The sequence below is a fragment of the Saimiri boliviensis genome, chromosome 1, assembly GCF_048565385.1.
Source record: "Saimiri boliviensis isolate mSaiBol1 chromosome 1, mSaiBol1.pri, whole genome shotgun sequence".
Lineage (NCBI taxonomy): Eukaryota > Metazoa > Chordata > Mammalia > Primates > Cebidae > Saimiri > Saimiri boliviensis.
Genome location: NC_133449.1, coordinates 39,035,992 through 39,058,362, shown reverse-complemented (window position 1 = coordinate 39,058,362; position 22,371 = coordinate 39,035,992). Strand labels below are relative to the sequence as shown.

Here is a 22,371-nt window from a genome sequence, read left to right as displayed (position 1 = left end):
TCATTTTGTCAGGTCTGCTTATCTCAATCCTATTTGGCCTGAAAATGCCAAACAGTTCTCCAAATGTGGAAAAACAGAAGGAAGGCCTGCAGTCTGGGTCCTGGGCTAGTACCTTAAACAGGCAAAAGCAAGATCCTTGGCTATAAAATATCGTTTATAGTCAGGAATTTCTCAAGATACCAGAGCCTGAAGGTAGATCCATCTAGAAGATATTCAGTGATAGGTACTCCTAAGGCAATAATTTAAGTGATATTTTCATATTACTGATGCTTTAAAATTTAATAATTAAAAATTACAGAACCTGCCGGGTGCGGTGGCTCAAGCCTGTAATCCCAGCACTTTGGGAGGCTGAGGCGGGTGGATCACGAGGTCAAGAGATCGAGACCATCCTGGTCAACATGGTGAAACCCCGTCTCTACTAAAAATACAAAAAAAATTAGCTGGGCATGGTGGCGCACGCCTGTAGAAAAAAAAAATACAGAACCTAAAGGCTACTTGTATAGTTGAAGAGATAACCATTTTTTTTTTTTTTTGAGACAGTTTCGCTCGTTACCCAGGCTGGAGTGCAATGGCGCGATCTCGGCTCACCGCAACCTCCGTCTCCTGGGTTCAAGCAATTCTCCTGCCTCAGCCTCCCGAGTAGCTGGGACTACAGGCGTGCGCCACCATGCCCAGCTAATTTTTTTTGTATTTTTAGTAGAGACGGGGTTTCACCATGTTGACCAGGATGGTCTCGATCTCTTGACCTCGTGATCCACCCGCCTCGGCCTCCCAAAGTGCTGGGATTACAGGCGTGAGCTACCGCGCCCGGCCGAGATAACCATTTTTAAACATCAATTTGGTCAACAGATACTCAAAGTAAACAATTTGAGAATTTAGTAAATACAAAATGTTGCTATAAGGAAAAGGATTGAAAAGATCTTTTTAAAAGTATGAAGCAGTTAACTCTAAGTAGTTTGCTCTACTATTATTTGATTATACTTATCCTTAACAGGTTTGATGAGACCTAGTTTCTCAGGAGCCACGAGGTATTAGGGAATATTTAGTGGTTAGAAGGTGTGGTGCCTAAGGGGATTAGGAAAGCTTTTCTGAAGCAAAAATCCAATGTGGTATTGCCAAAGTGGCCATCCCCTAATTGATTAAAGCTCTTAAAAACGTCTATTGGGATTAGAAAGATAACCTTCCATTACCCTCAAGCTTTCTTGGGCAAGTATTAACAATCAGAGCTGGAGTCCACAGAGTTTAGAGATAAGACACTCAATCTGGGTCTTAAGCAGGGTGGAGCTTAGGGTAGGGAAGGTCACCGCTAAAGAGCTTCCGGATCGTCACGTGTTTATATTTTAGGTGCGGTAATGGATCTAGTCCACCCTTCACCCTCCGCCCCTTCTTTGCAGGGTTGTTTGTTTGACAGCCGGTGCAGTCCCAGACCGTCTTTGATAATCCAACCCTCTTCAAAGAGGGAGGTCAATCACAGCTTTAGTTCTGCGCTCTGCCTGCCTCCCACGCGGGATGGTGGGCAGCTGTTCCGCGTTTTCCTCCGGAGCTTCCACGCGCTGCCTACTACACACGCCCCTCTGGCTGCCCTCCTGGCCTGCCCTGCTTTGCACCCTGGCAGGCCAACTCCAAGGGTCCGAATGTCGGGGACTGGAGCAAGCACAGCTCACTTTTCCTGGGGGCTTTCCTCATGGTGTGTTTAGTGACCCTCCCCCCTCCACCCCGCAATCTCAGAAAGGCTGTAGCACTCGGTGGTATCCTATGTTTTGCTGCTTCTGAAATAATAATAATAAAGTTCGGGACACTGGCTGTCTCGTAAATGACCACTATGCTATCTGCTTGGAATTGGGACCAGGTGGAGCAAGATCGAAGTTTGTAGTTAGGGGAATCAGAAACGAAAAGAAGCGACTTTCTGCCGGTCCCAACCACGGTCCCTGGGCCAGGCAAACCTTCTCAAGAGTCTGGCGGCAGCGGCTGGACACGGGTCCGCAGGAAAGCCGAGGCCTTTCGCGTCGGAGCTGCTCTGCCGCTGGCCGAGCCTGGCAAGCGCGCGGAGCCGGAACGCGCAGCGGTCGGGGTGCGCGCCAGGCCCTGAGCGCTCCCTCCGGGATCGCGGCTGCGCAGTCGGGCGGGCGTCGGGAAAAGTGGGAGGAGGTTGGACGCGCCGGAGTAAGGGGAGGGGGAGGAGCGGCGAAAGCGGAAGCCATGTTGGAGTTTCACCCCGAGCGAGGGGCTGCGAGGGTTCTCCTCTCCTTGTGGGTGTGACCGAGTTCGGCGCGGCGGCGGGCTGCGAGGGGCGGGGACGGTTGGGCCGTTCGTCGTCGTCCGCAGCGGCGTGAGGGGAGCGGCGGCGCCGGCGGCGGCCGCAGCAGCGTGGAGCCGGGCGATTGTGACCGCCGGGGGAGCCGGGGGCCGGCCGCGGCGCCCTCTCTCCGTGTGGCCCCCTGAGCGCGCCCCCCCTCCCCTGCCCGGGAGGGAGGCTGGGGGCACCTGGGGCCCGCCATGAACCCCGGCTTCGATCTGTCCCGCCGGAACCCGCAGGAGGACTTCGAGCTGATTCAGCGCATCGGCAGCGGCACCTACGGCGACGTCTACAAGGTAAAGGCAGGGGCCGCGCGCCGCCGAGGCCGTGGGGTCCCGACCCGCCGCCAAGCCTGGGCGCCGGAGCCCGCGCCGCCTGTCCTCGGGAGACGCTGGCGCCTGGGAGCAGTGGGGGAGGAGGAGCCCCGGACGCCGAGGGTTCTGCTGCCTTGGTGAACAAAGGGCCAAATGTGTCACCCCGAGACCTCCTCGGCCCTTGCCGGAGCCCTCCGGTGGACGTGAGTTTTGCCACCACCTCTCTCGCACGCATTTCCAGGGAAGGGCAGAACGAGAGCGGGCCACTCTGCTCCTCGCAGTGCGGAGAGGGTCTGGGGCGTTTGCGGCATTGGCAGGGTCAGCGCGACGAACCGGACAGCAGGGGTCTGGCGTTGTCAAACCTGCCTGCTTCACAGGGACCTGGGATTGTCGGCTCTAGGTTGGGAGCTGCTGCCCACCAGGCCTTGGTGGCAGTTGTTATACCATGCTGGGCGACCTCCATCCTCCATCGGCAGCTCTCAGCCTTTAGCGTCTTATCATCCCCCTATCAGTTTCTTCTAATTTTCCAAGTAATGACTTTTCTTGTGTGTGAAAGCTTTCTTTTCTTTTCTTTCTTTCTTTTCTTTTTTTTTTTTTGAAAAAGCAACTTTGTTTTCTCTGAGTCGGATTGCACTGCGATGCCATATAAAGTTTTTTTAAAAAGTGACTTGAATACTTAGGGAAGGTACTGGTTTGACAAGGTTAGAATTCAAAGTCCATTAGCATTACAGCATTCCTGTTGTAGAGGGAACACTTCTAAATGTGGGAGGATAAATCACTCTTCCCTGGCCAACTCAACTCTTGGCCTCGCAGTTACTGCCAAGAAGAGAGGAGGTTGGTGCCAACTGTGGCAGCAGTCTTGACTTAGTTGGGTATCTTCTTACTGGTAACTGAAGTTGAACTCCTCCTGTTTCACATAACACCTGAGGATGCACAAAGAAACCTAATTTTGCATTGGAAAGTTTAGTCTTAACTTTATTTTGCCCATGTTTAAGCAATAGGTTTTTACTCTTCAGTGTAATGCCTATGTTAACTTACATATTTAATCCAGTGCAGCCAATGTTCTGCTTTAGTCTCGTTTTGTGGATGATTTGCTTTTCCCTATCATGGATCTCATCACTTTTTCGACTAGGCAGGTATATTGAGCACAGCTACAATGTATGAGATACTGGGCAAGTAAGCACTTGGGGTTTTAGCTGTAAACGATAGACTTGGTTCCAAATCTTACTAGGGGTTTCCTTTTTTCTGGACAAGGACAGTATTAAACAGCCATTTAAATAATTATCTTATTGCAGTTTTATTTTGTGCTGCAGAGGAGAAGAGTGTAAGGATCAGAGTTATGAGAGCATGTAATAGGACCTGATTCTGTTTGGGTTGTCAGAGGCTCATCGCCTTTTAGCTGAGATCCGAGGTGTACTGGGGAGAATTATGCCAGATATGGGAGCATGATATGTGAAGGCTCTGAGGCCCGGTTTGAAAGAAGGCCTGTATAGTCTGAGTACCCAGAGAGGAAGGATGGCCCTACGTATCTTGCAGGCCTCTCAGTTATCATTAGGAGATTGGACTTCTTTAGGACAGTCAGGTGCCACTGCAGGTTTTTAAGCAGGGGAGTGAAATTAGATTTAGGTTTTTAAAAGATCTCCCTACTACAGCATGAAGAGTGGAATGGAGGGGAAGAGCAGTTGGGAGGCCATTGTGGTAGTCAAGGTAAGGAATAATGGTGTTAAGGCATATGGTGATGACTGTGAAAGTAGAAGTGGATGGATGCAAGTCGCTTATGGCTGGTTGGGCAAGTTCACTTATATTCCGATGAAAAGTTAACTAAAACTTGATGAATGTATAAGTTTTAGGTGGCAGGGTATACAGTAAATTTTTTGCAGGAATAATTGGCTGTGTACTTACTATATTTTAGAAAAAACAGTAGTTAAGCCACATGATTAAAAAATAAAAAAATTAGGGCCTGTAATTTCCTGTGTAATAGAAGTATAGTAAGTTGATTAATCTTTTCATTCGTTTAAATAATGATAATACTAGCTGTTGTTTATGGAATGCTTGTTACTTACCAGACACTGTAAGATTTTTCTAAACAGCAAACCTGTGAGATAGGTACTGTTGTTAACTCCGTTTTGCAGTTGAATAAACTGAGGCACAAGGAGATTAACTTGCCAAAGTTGGTAGGTGGTAAAGCCAAAATCTGAACCAGTTAGAGACTGTATTCTTAACCAATAGATAGGACTGCCTCTCTAAAGACAAGAGATGGGCAGATAATGTATTACATTTTCAGTGGAAAAACTGAGAGACACAGTTTAGCATTTGAGTTGTAGCCACGTTCTGAGTTAAGTAGTAGTTGGAATCTTTAAGTAGATCTTTAAGTAGTAGTTGGAATACCTAACTCCTGCTGTGCCACCAGGCTTCACTGTTTTTGTCGTCTGCCAAGTGGACATCAGATAAAAAGATGCTTGGTCCCTGCCAGCTAGACTCTTCCAATACCAGTGACTAAAGCAGAGAAACTTCATGTAGTTTTTGGCATCAGATCCCCCTTTTATTTGTATTTTTGTCTATAATCAAATTTATGCTATAAAGTTACATATTTTTGTTGTTTTGCTGTTTTAGATTTTTTTATTTATACAAATTAATTGCATTAGAGAAGTACATTGGTTTCAAAAGCCTATATATATATATGTATTTCCTAATTTGTCAGCATTTAGGTGGTAAAAATGGAATGATTGGATTAAATAAATAAGAGACCTGATTATAGTTATTCTTGGAAGGTTGGTGGAGATTTTTATTTTGAAAACGGTTTTCTACTCAGTATAACATGTACTTAAGGTGGCATGGTGTAGTTAAAAGGCACTGAATGAGAATGTGGACAATCTGGGCTTTATTAACTCTGTGCTTGTGGAATCAACCTCTCAGAGCTGTTTTGTTCTGGAGGTAGTGTTCCCATCATAGGCCCTTCTGCTTTTGGTCTTGGATAAATGACTAAAATTTTACTCAGTAATTAAGTTATTTTTATTTTTTTCAGGCCAGTGCGTATATACATCTTATCTGCACTGTCTTAAAAAAGTCGTATCTTGTAAGTGTCCTGTAACTGCAGGCTTTATCTGTCATGAAGTATCTGCAGCTTAGGTTACCTAGGGACCTAGGAGCTGACAACTAGAGCTCTTTGGTTGGGCCTCAGGAGGCCCATAAAGTGCTCTGAAGTTAATAGGCTTAATGTTATATGTGTTTGTGTTTTTCTGTGAAGATGGCTTATGGTATTCATTGCATTCTTAAGAGCTTCATGATCCAATAAAATGAAAAGAAAAAATCCATAGGGTTTGCCATTTGAAAAAGTTTTCTTGGGGAAATTCGATAGTTCTGTTATAATAGATCACATGATCAACATTTAATATGATTTTCACATGCATTGTGCCATCTTTTCTCAGGCAGTTTTCCAACTTAATTTTTATTATTACTACCCTTTAAGTCTTTATGTCCTTATGTTTTTCTAGATACATTGCGAGAAAGAAGCAGGAGATAGTAAAGCTGGAGGTAGGATAAGGCAAAAGAGGTTTTGAAGGAATAGTTTTAATATGGTATTTAAGGAAATATCTTACCTACTCTTATGGTTTTAGTCTGGTCCCTGTGAACTATTCTTAGCCTGTCTATCCAAGACTACAAACACAAAGACTAGACTTTAAGCCTTAGAGTCATCTTTAGTGACTTCCAGACTGGACTTTTTAGGCATTAGCCAAATTCTGTACACAGGCATTTTTCCAAAGTGTGGTTGGGGTGCTTCAGGAAAAGCCATACTATGAGTAGGTTAAATACTGAGAAGTCCTATGGTAAAGAAACCTGGTAAACTTTACTTTAGTAATAAGAGACCTGATTATAGTCATTCTTGGAAATTGGTGGAGATTTTTATTTTGAAAACAGTTTCCTACTTAGTGTAATAACATATTTATTGTACTTAACGGTGGCATGGTGGAGTTAAAAGGCACTGAATGAGGATGTGGACAATCTGGGATTTATTAGCTCTGTGACCTTGTGGAATCAACCTGTCAGAGCTGTTTTGTTGTCAAGGTAGTATCACCATCATAGGCCCTTGATGAGAAAAGCTATGAGATTCTTTTTCTCTTTAATACATATTGCTTGTCCTTAGTCTTAGTGTCTTGAAGAACATGCTTTGAAAGGCTGATACTGATTTGTTTTATCTATGTGTTTGGAAGCCATTCGCTCTGAAGCACAGGCTGCAGTGTTGCTAAGCTTCCAGGTAGCATTCACATGGTAGTCTATGTAAATAGATTTAAGTGTCTCTGAAAGCTGGCAGGAAAAAAGGTGAGGATTGGGCAGTAAAATCAGGAAACCAATTTGTATGCATTTAGAGAATTATGTGTTCGTTTATTTGTAATTAGGCATTTTTCAAGGTGTTTTACTTAATATTATCAAAGACTAATTCTTCCATTATAATTAGCATTTGTGAGAAGCTTTCTGGAAAACTCAATTCTTTTTTTTTTTGAGACGGAGTTTCGCTCTTGTTACCCAGGCTGGAGTGCAATGGCGTGATCTCGGCTCACCGCGACCTCCGCCTCCTGGGTTCAAGCAATTCTCCTGCCTCAGCCTCCTGAGTAGCTGGGATTACAGGCACGTGCCACCATTCCCAGCTAATTTTTTGTATTTTTAGTAGAGACGGGGTTTCACCATGTTGACCAGGATGGTCTCGATCTCTCGACCTCCTGATCCAGCCACCTCGGCCTCCCAAAGTGCTGGGATTACAGGCTTGAGCCACCGCGCCCGGCCAAAACTCAATTCTTTTTTTTTTTTTTGGGAGACGGAGTTTCGCTCTTGTTACCCAGGCTGGAGTGCAATGGCGCGATCTCGGCTCACCGCAACCTCCGCCTCCCGGGTTCAGGCAATTCTCCTGCCTCAGCCTCCTGAGTAGCTGGGATTACAGGCATGCGCCACCATGCCCAGCTAATTTTTTGTATTTTTAGTAGAGACGGGGTTTCACCATGTTGACCAGGATGGTCTCGATCTCTTGACCTCGTGATCCACCCGCCTCGGCCTCCCACAAAACTCAATTCATAAACCTAACTGATGAAGACCTTAAGCATTTAGAAAAGAAAATTTAAAGGAAGCTCAAACATTATTTGAAGTTATGCTCACTTTTATTTACTTCCATTTAGGATGGAGTCTAGAGAGACCAGAAGAAATGACCGTAAACTTCAGAAAGATCATTTAAAGTTGATTAAAGTGGAATTTCCTATCATCAGTAGCTGTTTGAGATGAAAAGTAACAAGGGAGTAATTTTGCTAGAATGTTTGAAAAGCAAACAAACAGGTTATCTGACTTTGATACAGATCTGATTTCCTAAAGGAGGTACTTACCTCCAACCTTTGATCTGTATATGTATTTATTTGTGAAACATATCTAATGCATCATTTTGTATTGAAAATGAATATTAAGTTCTCTCATGAGAGTACATTGAATAGCCACCATACATTGAGCTGTGTAGCATGAGAGGAAATGTGTTAGGAACTGTGAATAGAGTAGCAGAAATGACAAGACTTGGTACTTGGTATTTATAGGGAACATAAAATGTGTACCTGCTATTAGCTATCATAGTTTGAGATCAAAATCTTATTGGTTTTCTCATTTATATCATAGTAAATCTCTTGCTGGCTGAGAGATTCTCTAGATACTCCATAATTGCACATCTAGTCTTTCTGTAGCACAGCATAGTGATTTGAGAACAGAGTTCTGGAGCCAGGCTGCCTAGTTTCACCACCCACTAGCCTTTGTCCTTGGGCCAATTACTTAATCCCTCTCTGTCAGTCTCAGTTTCCTCAGTTGTAAAATGGAGTTGCTTAGAAAAGTGCTTGGGACAGTACCTGACACATAATAGTGTAGTCATTGTTAATTGCTATTAGTGTCTAGTAGTATTTGTTATTATATATTTCTTCTACTACTGTCCTTCTAACCTACTCTATTCCTCATGCTCTGCCTCAGGGTTTTTAGCTTGCTGTCTATGCCTAAAATCTACTCTTCTCCCCCAGTATCTGTTTGGTTTGCTTCTTCCTTTAAAGGCTCAGCTCAAATGCCACCTTTTAACAAGGCTGTTCCTTACCACCCTACAAAAAACAGCACTTTTCCCACCACGTTCAAGGATACAAATCAGGGATGGATCCAGGTTTTATGGGACCTGAAGTTTATGCAGTTTTGAGGACCCTCATTAAAAAAAAAAATCTAGAATTTTTTTCAAAAGGTATGCAAGTGAATCTTTAGAATGAGAAAAGATATCCCAACAAAATACTATAACCTTAGGTCCCTTTCTTCTGATATTTCTTTAGGCGTTTAATCAGATATGCTCACAAAAAAATGTCTTCTGGCTCTCTGTCTCCACCTGGAATACCCTACATGTCCCAGCAACTCTCAGCACTCACAGAGGGCCATGCAAGTGAAGGGGCCTGAACTTTAAGTTTTGTTAGCTTCACGAAAAATTCAGTTTGGCTCCTTACCTTTTCATTATGGCATGTATCATCGCATGTTTATTTGTTTATTGCCTGTCTCTCCCCACTAGAGTGTACATCTAGGAAACTGGTGATTTGGCTTTGTTCATTGCTGTCTCTCCAGTAGCTACCCATATTAGATTCTTAATGCATGTTTGTGGAATGAATAAATGAACCAACGTGAGAGGAACAAACCATAACTGTGTGGATTTAGAGAAAGGAGATGGTTGTTTCTGACTGGGAGAAATCAGAGCAGGCCTTGCAGAGGAGGTGGCATTGGGCTTGACTTAGAGTTCTGGGAATAGTGGATACTGAATGCATTAAATGTAGTGGATTATTATTAGGTCTTAAATCTAAAATCGGTAGGCTTAATGTATCTTTGGCATATTAAGGAATGTTCATAACTGTTATATGCATGTGAAGATACTCTGTCATTTTGAACTAAAGACCCCTAGTGACTGACTAGTGAATCTATCAGTAGGCTATCATATATGACTTTTACTTTTTTTATTATTATTTTTTAATACAAAGCCCTTTTAGGAAGAGGACTTTCTTCACCAATACAAAAAAGGCTTTTGATTCAAGAGATGAAATCATGTTTTATTTTTATTTATTTTTTCATACCACCTTTATGTGTACAGAAATTGTGTTACTTTTCTGCTTTAGAGTTTTTTTGGGTTTTTTTTTTTACAGTCTTTTTTTGATCTGGAAGATGCCACGTTTCTGAGTTCCAATTGCCTTAACCTGATGATAGGTTTGGTTTCCTGATGTAGTAATGTACTGCCTACCTTAGCCCTTAAACTCTGTAGAAGATTTTTAAATTGGGCCATAAATTTAGATGTGTTCAAATAAGACATTTATTTTGTTTAAGCTCTTAAAACTTGAGATTATAAAAGTTCTTTCTGTGTATATCATCTACCTTCCCTTGCTCAAAGAATCTTCTCTTCATTGCCTGTATGCCAACCTACACCATGATTGTAAGGCCTCCCCAGCCAGTGGGATTGAGAGTCAATTAAACCTCTTTCCATTATAAGTTACCCAGTCTTATGCATGTCTTTATTAGCAGCATGAGAACAGATTAATACATGCCCCTTCCCAGCCAGTCATAAATACCACCCACCCACAATTACCGTGCCCATTTCTGTCACCATGAAAGCTCTTTTAGAACTTTGTGTAAATGAATCATGAATGAATTGCCCCAGCACTCTTGATGACAATCACTTGACAGTAAACATGTGAGTGTATTCTGGACTCTTGTTCTTTTGAGCTGTATATCTGTACTTTCACCAATACCTCATTGTCTTGTTTACTGTAGCTTTGTAGAAAGTCTTGAAATTAGGCAGAGTGAGTCCTCCGATTCTGTTCTACCTTTTCAAAATGGTATTATTTATTCTAAGTCCTTTGTTTTTCCATACCAATTTTTGAATCAGCTTTTCAAGTTAAATATAAAAGCCTACTGGGATTTTGTTTTAACTTTAAGTTTTGAGATAAGCAATCGTAAATTCATTGCAGAAAGAGTAAAAGAGGTCTCACAGGCCGGGCGTGGTGGCTCAAGCTTGTAATCCCAGCACTTTGGGAGGCCGAGGCGGGTGGATCACGAGGTCGAGAGATCGAGACCATCCTGGTCAACATGGTGAAACCCCGTCTCTACTAAAAATACGAAAAATTAGCTGGGCATGGTGGCACGTGCCTGTAATCCCAGCTACTCAGGAGGCTGAGGCAGGAGAATCGCCTGAACCCAGGAGGCGGAGGTTGCGGTGAGCCGAGATCGTGCCATTGCACTCCAGCCTGGGTAACAAGAGTGAAACTCCGTCTCAAAAAAAAAAAAGAAAAAAAAAAAAGAGGTCTCACATCCCAACACCCAGCTTCCACCAGTGGTGGTATCTTTATATACCTACAGTGCATTATCAAAATGAGGAAATTAATTGGCACAATACAGTTAACTAAGCCTTAGTCAGATTTCATCAGTTTTTGCATGTATTCATTTTTTTATGTCTTTTTCTTTTTTTTTTTTTTTTTTTTGAGATGGAGTTTCACTCTTGTTACCCAGGCTGGAGTGCAATGGCGCTATCTCGGCTCACCACAATCTCCGCCTCCTGGGTTCAGGCAATTCTCCTGCCTCAACCTCCTGAGTAGTTGGGATTACAGGCACGCACCACCATGCCCCGCTAATGTTTTGTATTTTTAGTAGAGACGGGGTTTCACCATGTTGACCAGGATGGTCTCGATCTCTTGACCTCGTGATTTACCCGCCTCGGCCTCCCAAAGTGCTGGGATTACAGGCTTGAGCCACTGGGCCCTGCCATTTTTTTTATATCTTTGTATATAATTTTGTGATATTTTATCATATACACAGTCTGCTGGGATTATGTGGGATCTGTCACTCAGTTAGTGGAGAATTGAGATCTTAAATGCACTGAATCTTCTGATCTATGAAGATGGTATATCTTTACATTTATTTAGATGATCTTTATCTCATCAATATGCTGCTTTATTTTAATTCATAAATGTTTTCCCTGGCTTTTCCTACTAATATCGTGGTGAAACATAACTATGGAAAACTCCAAGATTGCATAGTAATTATAAAATTAGCCATATTTTCAGTTTTTATGAAAATTATCACTGTACTAGTGGTTTCTGACTTCCTTTGGCTTAATCTTATTCATTTTAAACCCTGAGCATATGTCCTTTTATTTATTTTATTTTTTTCCAGATGCAGTCTTGCACTGTTGCCCAGGCTGGAGTGCAGTGATGCAGTCTTGGCTCACTGCAACCTCCACCTCCCAGATACGAGCAATTCCCCTGTCTCAGCCTCCCGAGTAGCTGGGATTACAGACATGTGCCACCACGCCTGGCTAATTTTTGTATTCTAAGTAGAGACAGGGTTTCACCATGTTGGCCAAATTGGTCCTGAAGTCTTGACCTTGTGATCCACCTGCCTTGGCCTCCCAAAGTTCTGGGATTACAGGCGTGAGCCACTGTGCCTGGCTGTGGACTACTTTTAATAAAATTTGGCAAAAATGAAAGGAAGACAGGGTAAGTGACTATTTAAAAAGACAACCAGTTTTTCTGTGTATGCAAAGATTATAACAAAGCCCTTATAAACTTGGTTTACTTTTATATGTGAGAGGTAAGTATTTATGTGTATTTTGCAAAACTCCTATCTTTTGAACTTATTAAAGGAAAATACTACACTTAAGGTTTACTTCATCCTTAAGTGAAAAATAAACAACACTGCTAGATTGCTTAGGAGATCCTAAAAACATTATTATCTTGAGGAACTTAAGCTCTGATATAAGGAAACAAAATCTACATAAATAGAACATCTAAGGAACACATCTGAGGCACTATTTTAACAATTAGAAAAAACAATAAAACTGTAAATACTATAGAAATTTTAATTTAAGCGAAAGATGAGTTGACTTCCTAGAAGAACGAATCTTGACTTGGGACTTGAAGAAAAATTGGATTTGCAGTTGTAGAAAACTGTGAAGTCAATCCAAAATAGTAAATATGGGTTAAAAATACTGCTGTGGGACCTAAGAGGACAAAGAAATAATAAGACAACTATTCTAAGGAGACATACTGGGAAATGTGGTAGATAATGTTTCACATATACAAGATACGGATAAATGAATGCCAGTTGAAGACTTTAAAACTCACTTCACCTACAATGTAGTATTTTTCAAATTCATTTCAAATTTCTTTTCTCTCTAACTTGCTTGGGTAGCTATTTAGATGGTATTCAGTTAAGATTTATTTCTTCCCTTTCATCTCTATTGATTTAAAAGTTAGGATTTTACTTTTATGCTTTTGGTGGTTACTGTTAAAATTTCAACATGTGTAATTAGTCCAAAGTTAACTGATCTTTCCCTGTTCTCTTTCTGGTCGATGTGTGGATTTTAGTAGGCTTAATTTCATTCACCACCTTCCTGTTCTGTATTGTCTCTTTGGTTCTGCTGTCCTTAAATGTCCCAGTCGAGTTTTTATCATTTTATACATACAGTGCTTTTACCTGTAGGAGTTTTCAACTTCTTTGCTCACTGTTTCTTCTGACATTATATTCCTTCATTCTGGGTTCAGTTTTCTTTACTCTTGAAGCAGTATTTGGTAGGATTTTTTTCTTTCTTTCTTTTCTTTTTAAGTGAGGAACTGTATAAGGTAAACTCTGTCTTCCTCTCCCCCTTTCCAATTGTCTTTATTTTGTCTGTACTTTTAAATCATAGTGTAGTGGAATATACAATTCTATCTAGGTTGACAGTTGTTTTTTCTCAGCACTTGGAAGATATTTTGTTGTCTTCTGGTTACCTGTTGTGCTGCTGAGTAGTCTTGTTGTCAATATAATTATTGTTCCTTGTAGCTAATCTTACTTTTTCCTCCCTATTTAACTTTTAAGATTTTTTTTCTTTGATTCTGGTATGTACAATTTCACAATGTTATGTGTGGATTTTAATAAAAATATTTATTTTTCTTTAATCTGAAGAGTAGCATATTTCGTCAGTCCTGGAAAATTGTGCACTACAATATCTTTGATATCTTTTCTTCCGCTATCTCTTGTTTCTCTTTAGAGCTCCTATTGTATTCTTTAACTTTGTTATAGTTCTCCATGTCTTCTTATGATTTTTCTAATTCTTTTTTTTAATTATTATTTTTAAAATTTATTTAACTTTAGGTGCATACTATATCTGGCATTTCTCCCCATGTTATCCCTCCCCACCACCACCACCCTCTCCCCTCCGCTGTCTCGATTTTTCTAACTATTCTGTGTCTTGTGTTTTGGTTCATAACTTTATTATCTTTAATTGTGTCTGTCTAATCTGCTGTTTGAAACTTCCATTTTTAAAAAACGTTTACTTATTAAAAAATAATTTGAATTCACAGTATAATTGCAAAAAATGAGAGAATAATAAAAGTAAAATAACTGTCATACACCCTTTCCAAGATTCACCAGTGGCTAATACTTCACTACATTTATCACTTTTTCTCTGTATATATACATATTTATTTTTCCTGAACCATTTGAGAGTAAGTTGCAAACTTCAAACTCTTTTACCCTTAAACACTCTGATGGGTAGTCTCAAAATCAAAGACATTTATTTAAACTGTAATAAATTATCGAAATCAGGAAATTTTGATATTAATACAATACTGTTATTTGATCTACAGACCTTATTGAAATTTCAGTGGTCCCAGTAATGTCTATTATAGCATTTTCCCAGAAATCAGTCAATCTAGGAGAATCATGCGCTATTTTTAGTTTATAAGACTCTTTCGTCTCTTAATCTAGAAGAGTTTTTCAGCCTTTCTTTGTATTTTTAGACACCTGTGTTTTTGAGTAGTATACATCATTTATTTTGTAGAATGTCCCCATTTGGGGTACGTTTGGTGTTTCCTTTTGTTTAAATTCATGTTACACATTTTTTGGCAGAAATTTATAGTGATGTGTTTCTTCAGTGAATCATATCAGGAAGAACATGATGTTGATTAGTCCCCTTATTAATGTTGACTTTGATTATTTGGTTAACATGGGTGTGCCAAGTTTCTTCATTATCAGGTTATTATTTCTTCCTTTTATAATTAATAAGTAAATTATGGGGAGATACTTTGAGACTATATAATATTTTGTTCCTCATCAGACTTATACCCATTAATTTTAACATCCGTGATTTGTACTTCAATTATTAGTATAAGGGTTGCCAAATAATGATTTCCTAACTCCATTAATTTCTTCTACATGTATTGGTTGACATATCTAGTCTGCCACCATCTTGAGAAGATGGATTACATTCTGTTCATCCTCTGTGCCAGCCATGGTACACAGCTCTGGAGGCTAGAAATCTGAGATCAAGGTTGCAATATGTTGAGTTGGTTTTTCTGAGGCCTCTCTCTTTGACTTATAGTTGGCTATTTTCTCCTGGTGTCTCTACATGGTCTTCTGTTTCCAAACACCAGGAGTTTGGAGTTTGGGATTGTAATTTGGAGTTAGATATTTAGCAGAGAAGTAGGGGAGATACAAGGACTGGGAGAAGGCTATTGAGTCTAGTTAGCAGGGTATAATTGCTGTTCAGAAAGAGTAGTTGGCAAAACATCCTAATTACAAATGATTGAGAAGGTAGGAGGAAATGGTAACATTGTCTGTGGTCTGTTGTCAAGGAGTTTGATCATACTACTTTCTTCTAGTACTATATCATTTCTATCTTTCTCTTAGTGTTTTTCTCAGGAGTATTGATTGAGCACCCATGGTGAGCTGTGTACCATGGCTAGCACAGAGGATGAACAGAATGTAATCCATCTTCTCAAGGTGGTGGCAGACTAGATAGGGAACTAGTACTGAGTAATTATAGCATTAAGTAATATGGTGTATTTTGTGATTATTATGTGATTCCCAATAAAAGTTCAGAAGATCCGAAAAATTGCAGCTCATGGCCAAATAAAGGCTTTTTAGAAGAGATAGAGCGAAAGTTTGGGTTGTTTGGGTTTAAATAGATAAAGTGGAAGGGCATCGTAGTTGAGGTGAATATTGAAGAATGAAGACTTGGTAGGAGGAGGAATAAGGAAGAAGAGATCACGCAGGAATCAAGCCGAACTACATCAAATGATTTTTATCGGAGAACAGTGTGGAATATTAGATATTAATAACAATATTATCATAGCAGATGCCATTTATAGAGTACGTACTATGTATTAGGCCTCAATTTTATTTAAGCACTTTATAGGTATTCTCATTTTAATCCTCTTCACAACCTTACAAAGTAGTTATTGTTGTTATTTCCATTTTACAGATACAGGAACTGAGACATAAAAAGAAAGGTCAAGAATAGGCCCAGGTCAGGTGCAGTGGCTCACTCCTGTAATACTAACACTTTGGGAGGCCTAGGTGAGTGGATTACTTGAGCCCAGGAATTCAAGACCAGGGTGGGCAATGTGGCAAAACCCTGTCTCTACACACACAAAAAAGCCCCAAGTCAGTAAATCTAGTAAGTGGTGAAACCAGGATTGAATTTAGGCAGTCTTACCTCTAGACCCCATGCCTTGAAGTCACTGTGTTTTGTTGTAGAAAGGTAGGTGAGACCAGAATATGTCTTGAGAAACTGTCTCCGGGTCATAAATTAAATGCAATAGAAATAATGGAACCAATTGAGGTGTTTGATGAACAGAGTAGATAGTGAGCTACTTGATGGCAGGGACAACTTCTTAGTCCTGTGAGGGATGGATGTAGTGGAGAGTGTACAGTTAGTCCTTCATCTGATATTTCAGATTATATGGAAGATGGTATACCAGTTAGGAGTGAATGGTAATGATGTGGATTAAATTAATGACATGGGAAATTGGGGGCATAGATGACCCGAAGAGATGGGAACGTTGAATGAAGCAAGATGTGGAGTTAGATTTCGGACAGATTGTTTGAGGTGTAATATCTTCAAGAAGGAAATTGTTGTCTCCTCTTCCGCTTCCACCCACTTCTGTGGAGTTACAGATGAGCATCAAGAAGGATAGTAGACACCTGAGAATAAGAAATACTCCGTGATGGGAGTGTCAAGGAAAGAGACATCTTTTGCCCGAGTTTTCAAAGGAATAATAGCAGTTCTCTAACTTCTTCCTCACTTTTAATATTTGAGAAATACATGGTGGCTGGTCATGATTGCTCATGCTTGTAATTCCAGCACTTCAGGATGCTGAGGTACAAGGATTGCTTGAAACCAGGAGTTCAAGACCAGCCTGGGCAACATAGCTAGACTCCCATCTCCTAAAAAAAAAGAGAGCCAGGCACCAGCTACTTGGGAGGCTGAGGCAGGAGGATCACTTGAGCCCAGAAGTTCAAGGCTGCTGCAAGCAAAGCTATGATTACAACGCTGCACTCCAGCTTAGGCAATACAGTGAGACTCTGTCTTTAAACAAACAAACAAACAAAAAAGAATTCATGACTCATGGTTTCAGTTTTTCCTTTGAATAGTGTTACTTGAGCCAATAAATGAAATAAAATATAAAGCACCTATGCTGTAAGTGCACATGTATACGGAAGTTACAGTCTTTGGTTTTGGTGTTTTAAGTTACTGACTTATTTCCCAGTTGAAACTGGCTAAGAATAATGGAGTAGATAAGAGTAGTGAGAGATTGATTACCCATGATTTCCTTTCAACACCTGTGCATCCTTAAAAGCCCTTTTTGGATTCCTGTATTTTTTTCAGTGCCTCAGAGGTGTAAGTGACTTAAAATCTCTCTGTGACCCTAGGCCAGGGGCTTAATACTCCTCTTCCTCCATTTCATTCTCAGGAGGTGACACGGTGGAAAGAAGAAAGCTTTGAAAGTGCAAAGTGATAGGAAACTCAGATGGGATATGTCATTACTAAAACTTTTTCATCTTTCTCTTTTCCATACCTGTCCCTGTCCTGTGCTCCACCATCTCTCCTGTAAATAAAACCACAAACTCCAAACCTTCAAAAAACATTGAGTAGAGAATATAAAGCCTTTGGCAGAAACAGGCCACACACAGTTAGGTTTACTTTTTCAATGCCATTCAGCTTGAACAATAATAAATTTGTCATTTTTATTTTATAATAATCATGTTGGGATTTTTCTTTCGGGGTCTCTTATTTCTGGTTAGTGCTGTGATGTTAATTCAGTAATACTACTAGGGTCTGCTAATCATAGAAGATGTTTTGATTTGGAATGTTGAGGTTTATTTCCCCCAGTAAACTGTTCACATGAGGTTTGACAAACTTTATTTTCTTTCAAAAACCAAAATTGGAGGTTTCTGTTAATTACTGGGCAGAGTTGCTATTTTTATAGGAGGTTTGTATTGTTTGTATTGAATTTCTTTAGCTGTTTCTATCATGCTATGATGCAATATTTTAATTGGAATGTAGAGAATATTTCTACAATGTAACATTGCTTTTTTTTTTTTTTTTTTTTTTTTTTTTGAGACGGAGTTTCGCTCTTGTTACCCAGGCTGGAGTGCAATGGCGCGATCTCGGCTCACCGCAACCTCCGCCTCCCGGGTTCAGGCAATTCTCTTGCCTCAGCCTCCTGAGTAGCTGGGACTACAGGCACGCGCCACCATGCGCAGCTGATTTTTTGTATTTTTATTAGAGACGGGGTTTCACCATGTTGACCAGGATGGTCTCGATCTCTTGACCTCATGATCCACCCGCCTCGGCCTCCCAAAGTGCTGGGATTACAGGCTTGAGCCACCGCGCCCGGCCAACATTGCTTTTTATAGAAAATAATATAAAGTGAAATCTAAAACGGTTTTATAAGATTTTAGACAATGTATTTTTAAAATATAATTTAGCTTATTTTGGTGGGCTTTAGAAGAAAAGTCCGTAATCTAATCTTATTTTATATGGCAGTAAAGGGATCTAGTTTTTTTTTTTTTTAAACACCATTTTTTGTAGAAAGTATTCACTTATTAATACATGATAAGATTAGTTGTTTTGGACGAGAAATACCTTTTTGTTTAAGCTTATCTTTTTAAAGTCATACTACTTAAAACATCATTTAAAATGTTTGACTTACTATATAATTTTTTTAAAAAAATAATCTTTATTTAGAATACTTTTGAATTTATAAAAGTCACAAAGACTCATAACCCAGTTTCCTTTTTTTTAAAACATGTTACCATGGTACATTTGGCACAACTGAGGACCAGTATCAGAACATGACTGTTAACTAAGCTCCACTGTCTATTTGGATTTCACTAGTTTTTCTCTAACGCCTCTTTCTGTCTCAGGATTCCATCCAGGATACCATATTCTATTTAGTCACTATGTCTCCTTAAGCAGAATTTTCTGGTGTATGACAGCTTCTCAGACTTTTGGGTTTTTGATAACTTGGATACTTTTAAAGACTGCTTGTCAGGTATTTTGTAGAGTGTTTCTAAATTTACGGTTTTTTGATGGTTTTTTCTCATGGTTAGATTGGGCTTATAGATTCTAGGGAGAATGAAGTATGCATGCTGTTGACATAACTTATCACCGGCAATGTTAACTTTGATCACCTGGCTGTTGTAGTTGACCAGGTTTCTGCACTGTAAAGCTACTTTTCCCTATGCTTCTGTTTTTGTACTCTTTGGAAGCAAGTCACTAAACACAGCCCCACACTCAAGAGGTAAGAAGTTAAACTTCACCTCATTGAGGAAGGGAGTAGCTTCATAAATTACCTGAAATTTTTCTGTAGAGATTTATGTCTTTGCTCTCATGTATTTATTTATTCAGTTATTTTATATTAGTATGGATTTGTGGATATTTATTTTATACTTTGGGTTATGATCCAGTACTCCATGATTTATTTTCTTGCCCATATTGCTCCAGGTTAGCCATTGGGAACTCTTTCAGGCTCTTTTCTGTGTCCCTTCGATAGGTCTCCATCATTTTGTTTTTAAGACTTACTTTCTGGCACTGCAAGATGCTTCAGGCTCATCTTATATGTTCTCTGCCCTAGTCTGATAATCGGACATTTTTCCAAGGAGCCCTGGTTCCATTTATTAGAGAATGGTATTAGATACCAAAATCTGAGTCTGAGTATGTTTGCTGTTGGCATGTCATTACTGCTAGGATCTTTCTCAGTAGATGAAGCTAGGAAATACATGTATATACTACTGAACCATGTATATATACATATCTGTAATTGTTTTAGTGTCTCTCCATCTTTATCCATTTTAAGCTAAACCTGAGTTCATACTGATGTCTCTTTATCTAATCGAGCATCACATGGTTTGTTCTAGCCTTCCCCCATTGCTTATCTATAGCTTCCTATTCCGGTAGTAAGAAACCTGACTTTCACTGTCTGATAACCATTTACATCCAAAATTTGCTCAATTTCAGTATATCTGTATAGCTTTTTAGAAATTTTCACAACTCTTGTGTTACAAGTTGACCAGCCAAACTCTTCTTGTATTTTAAAGTTACTCATTAACTCTTTGAAATAATGGTAATTGACCGGCTGCTGTGGTTTACACCTGTAATCCCAGCACTTTGGGAGGCCGAGGCAGGTGGATCACCTGAGAATAGGAGTTCAAGACCAGTGTGGTCAACATGGTGAAACCTGTCTCTACTAAATATACAAAAATTAGCTGGGCATTGTGGCAGCCACTGTAATCTCAGCTACTTGGGAAGCTGAGGCAGGAGAATCCCCTGAAACCAGGAGGGGAAGGTTGCAGTGAGCTGAGATCTCACCATTGCCCTCCAGCCTGGGCAACAGAGAGAAGCTCCATCTCAAAAATAATAATAATAATAATTATTATTATTATTATATACCACTTACTATGTGCTAAGCATATTCTGTCAACTTTTACATGTAACAACCAATTTTAGTTCTAATCTATGCTATGATATAGGAACTTTACTTATCTCTGTTTTACAAATGAGAAGAGAGGGGCCCAGAGAGCTTATGTGGTTTTTTCCCAAGGGTCCACAGCTAGTAAATGGCAGAGCTAGCAGTGGAACCCAGTCTGCCTCCAGAGTCTGTACATTCGGCTCTACTGCCAAAAATAGGTGTGTGAAAACATGGTGGTGTTGGTTATCATTTTTTAAAATATTATTTTTTATGCAAAGGAAGGAGAGCATTCAGTGATCTCAGAAAAATCCCCGAAGTACCCCTCTGGATATGAGAGGGGACAGTGGTTAGAAAAGAGTAAATTTCTTTAAAAAGACAAACTTACAGAAATGGAACTGTATCCTCACTAAAGAAGAAGAATGCTTGCTTTCTTCTGGTTGAAGAGATTGTGCCTATGAGGAAAGTAGTTCATGCTTTTAAAAAATCTTCTGGAATCTTTTTTTTTTCTGCCCTCCTTAAACCATTCCATGAAGATTGCCAGATTAATTTTTTCTTCTGGTAGAAGCATGTGGTTGTCACCCTCTTCACATATGTCTCTTGTACAGAGGGGAAAGGAGTGGGTCAGAATTGCAGTTAGCAAAGGCGTTTTGTTGGCTGCCGATCAAGTCAAGAGCCAAATTAGTTGAAGGAATTTCTTTATTAACATGCCAGAAACATCTTATCTATTCTGTTTTACCAGAGCCTGCTTAGCATTTGGTTTAATTGGTAAGCTCATGTAGAAGGTTAGTTATTTTGAAGTTTTGTTTTCGAACAGGACAGCTCCCCTAACTCCACCCTCCCCAGCATCTGACTTAAATTTTTTGACAGTTTTATTGAGATATAATTGGTATACTATACAATTTACCATATAATTCAATGAGTTAAACAGACAGTACGACTCATATTTGAGTATTTGAGTCTATAATCAGAAACAAGATAGTGTTAGAGGGAATTTATTCTTCTAAATGTTATTGATTATAATCTCCCCCTACTCCCTGAGACGGAGTCTCACTGTGTCACCTAGGCTGGAATACAGTGGTGTAGTCTCAGTACACTGCAATTTTTGCCTCCCACGTTCAAGCAGTTCTCCCTGCCTCAGCCTCCTGAGTAGCTGGGTTTATAGGTACATGCCACCATGCCTCGCTAATTTTTTTTTTTTTTTTTTTTTTTAGTAGACACAGGGTTTCACCATATTGGCCAGGCTGATCTGGAACTCCTGACCTCAGGTGATCTGCCCACTTTAGCCTCCCAAATGCTGGGATTACAGTTGTGTGAGCCAACATGCCCGGTCTTTTTTTTTTTTTTTGAGACAGTCTTGCTCTGTCACCTAGGCTGGAGTGTGATGACACAATCTTGGCTCACTGCAACCTCTACCTCCTAGGTTCAATAATTTTCCTTCCTCAGCCTCCCAAGTTGCTGGGATTGCAGGTTCCTGCAACCACACCTAGCTAGTTTTTGCATTTTTAGTAGAGACGGGGTTTCATGTTTCTACTTTGATGTGAAAAAGCTGGTCTTGAACTCCTGACCTCATGTGATCCACCTGCCTCGGCCTTCCAAAGTGCTGGAATTACAGACATGAGTCACCATGCCTGGCCTATAATTATTTTTATATTAAGTACTATTAATGAACACCAAAAGTGATTGTTATTGCCTGACATTAATTTATAAGGATTGGAGAGATATAAAAACCACAGGAACTTGATAAAGTGGCTTACTTTGATTGATCCTCATTGAAGTAATACGTATGTTTATCTTTTCACCATAATTTCACTTTTCTTTCTTTTAATTGGCTGTCTCCTTTTTCCCACTCAAATTTAGCGGCATTTAATCCCATAAATCTGTTTCTAAGTAATAATTAAGTTGAAGCTAGATTGTACTTCTTGTTTGCCAATACCTGCAAAAGGATTTTGCATTGAGAATTCTCATTTTTTTTAGTGCAGAACATGTCAAATTTCCC

At 40.1% G+C, this 22,371-nt stretch overlaps 1 protein-coding gene and 2 long non-coding RNA genes across 7 annotated transcripts in view; 2 read left to right on the top strand and 1 right to left on the bottom strand.

Moving 5' to 3' along the window:
- Positions 1 to 2,095, bottom strand: part of LOC104651175 (uncharacterized) — a 238,838-nt gene extending 236,743 nt beyond the window's left edge. Inside the window, exon 1 of the long non-coding RNA XR_012516853.1 lies at positions 1,944 to 2,095. This is a non-coding gene — a long non-coding RNA (uncharacterized LOC104651175). The remainder of the gene's footprint in view (positions 1 to 1,943) is intronic.
- Positions 2,096 to 2,164: 69 nt separating this feature from the next.
- MAP4K3 (mitogen-activated protein kinase kinase kinase kinase 3) overlaps positions 2,165 to 22,371 on the top strand; it is a 192,138-nt gene continuing 171,931 nt past the window's right edge. For 2 of the 5 annotated variants that reach the window (XM_074396241.1, XM_003926788.4), the window contains exon 1: positions 2,166 to 2,592. Coding sequence is in view for 2 of the 5 variants with exons in the window: in XM_003926788.4 (XP_003926837.1) it covers positions 2,497 to 2,592 (96 nt within the window). In the remaining 3 variants the exon portion in view is untranslated. Of the gene's footprint in view, positions 2,593 to 2,657; positions 2,814 to 22,371 lie in introns of those variants that run through there. The other 3 variants (XM_003926787.4, XM_074396229.1, XM_074396227.1) reach the window with 3 other exon arrangements.
- On the top strand, positions 2,807 to 21,584 carry LOC141584007 (uncharacterized). Its single transcript, XR_012516854.1, has 2 exons — positions 2,807 to 14,837; positions 15,403 to 21,584. It is a non-coding gene; the product is annotated as an uncharacterized LOC141584007 (long non-coding RNA).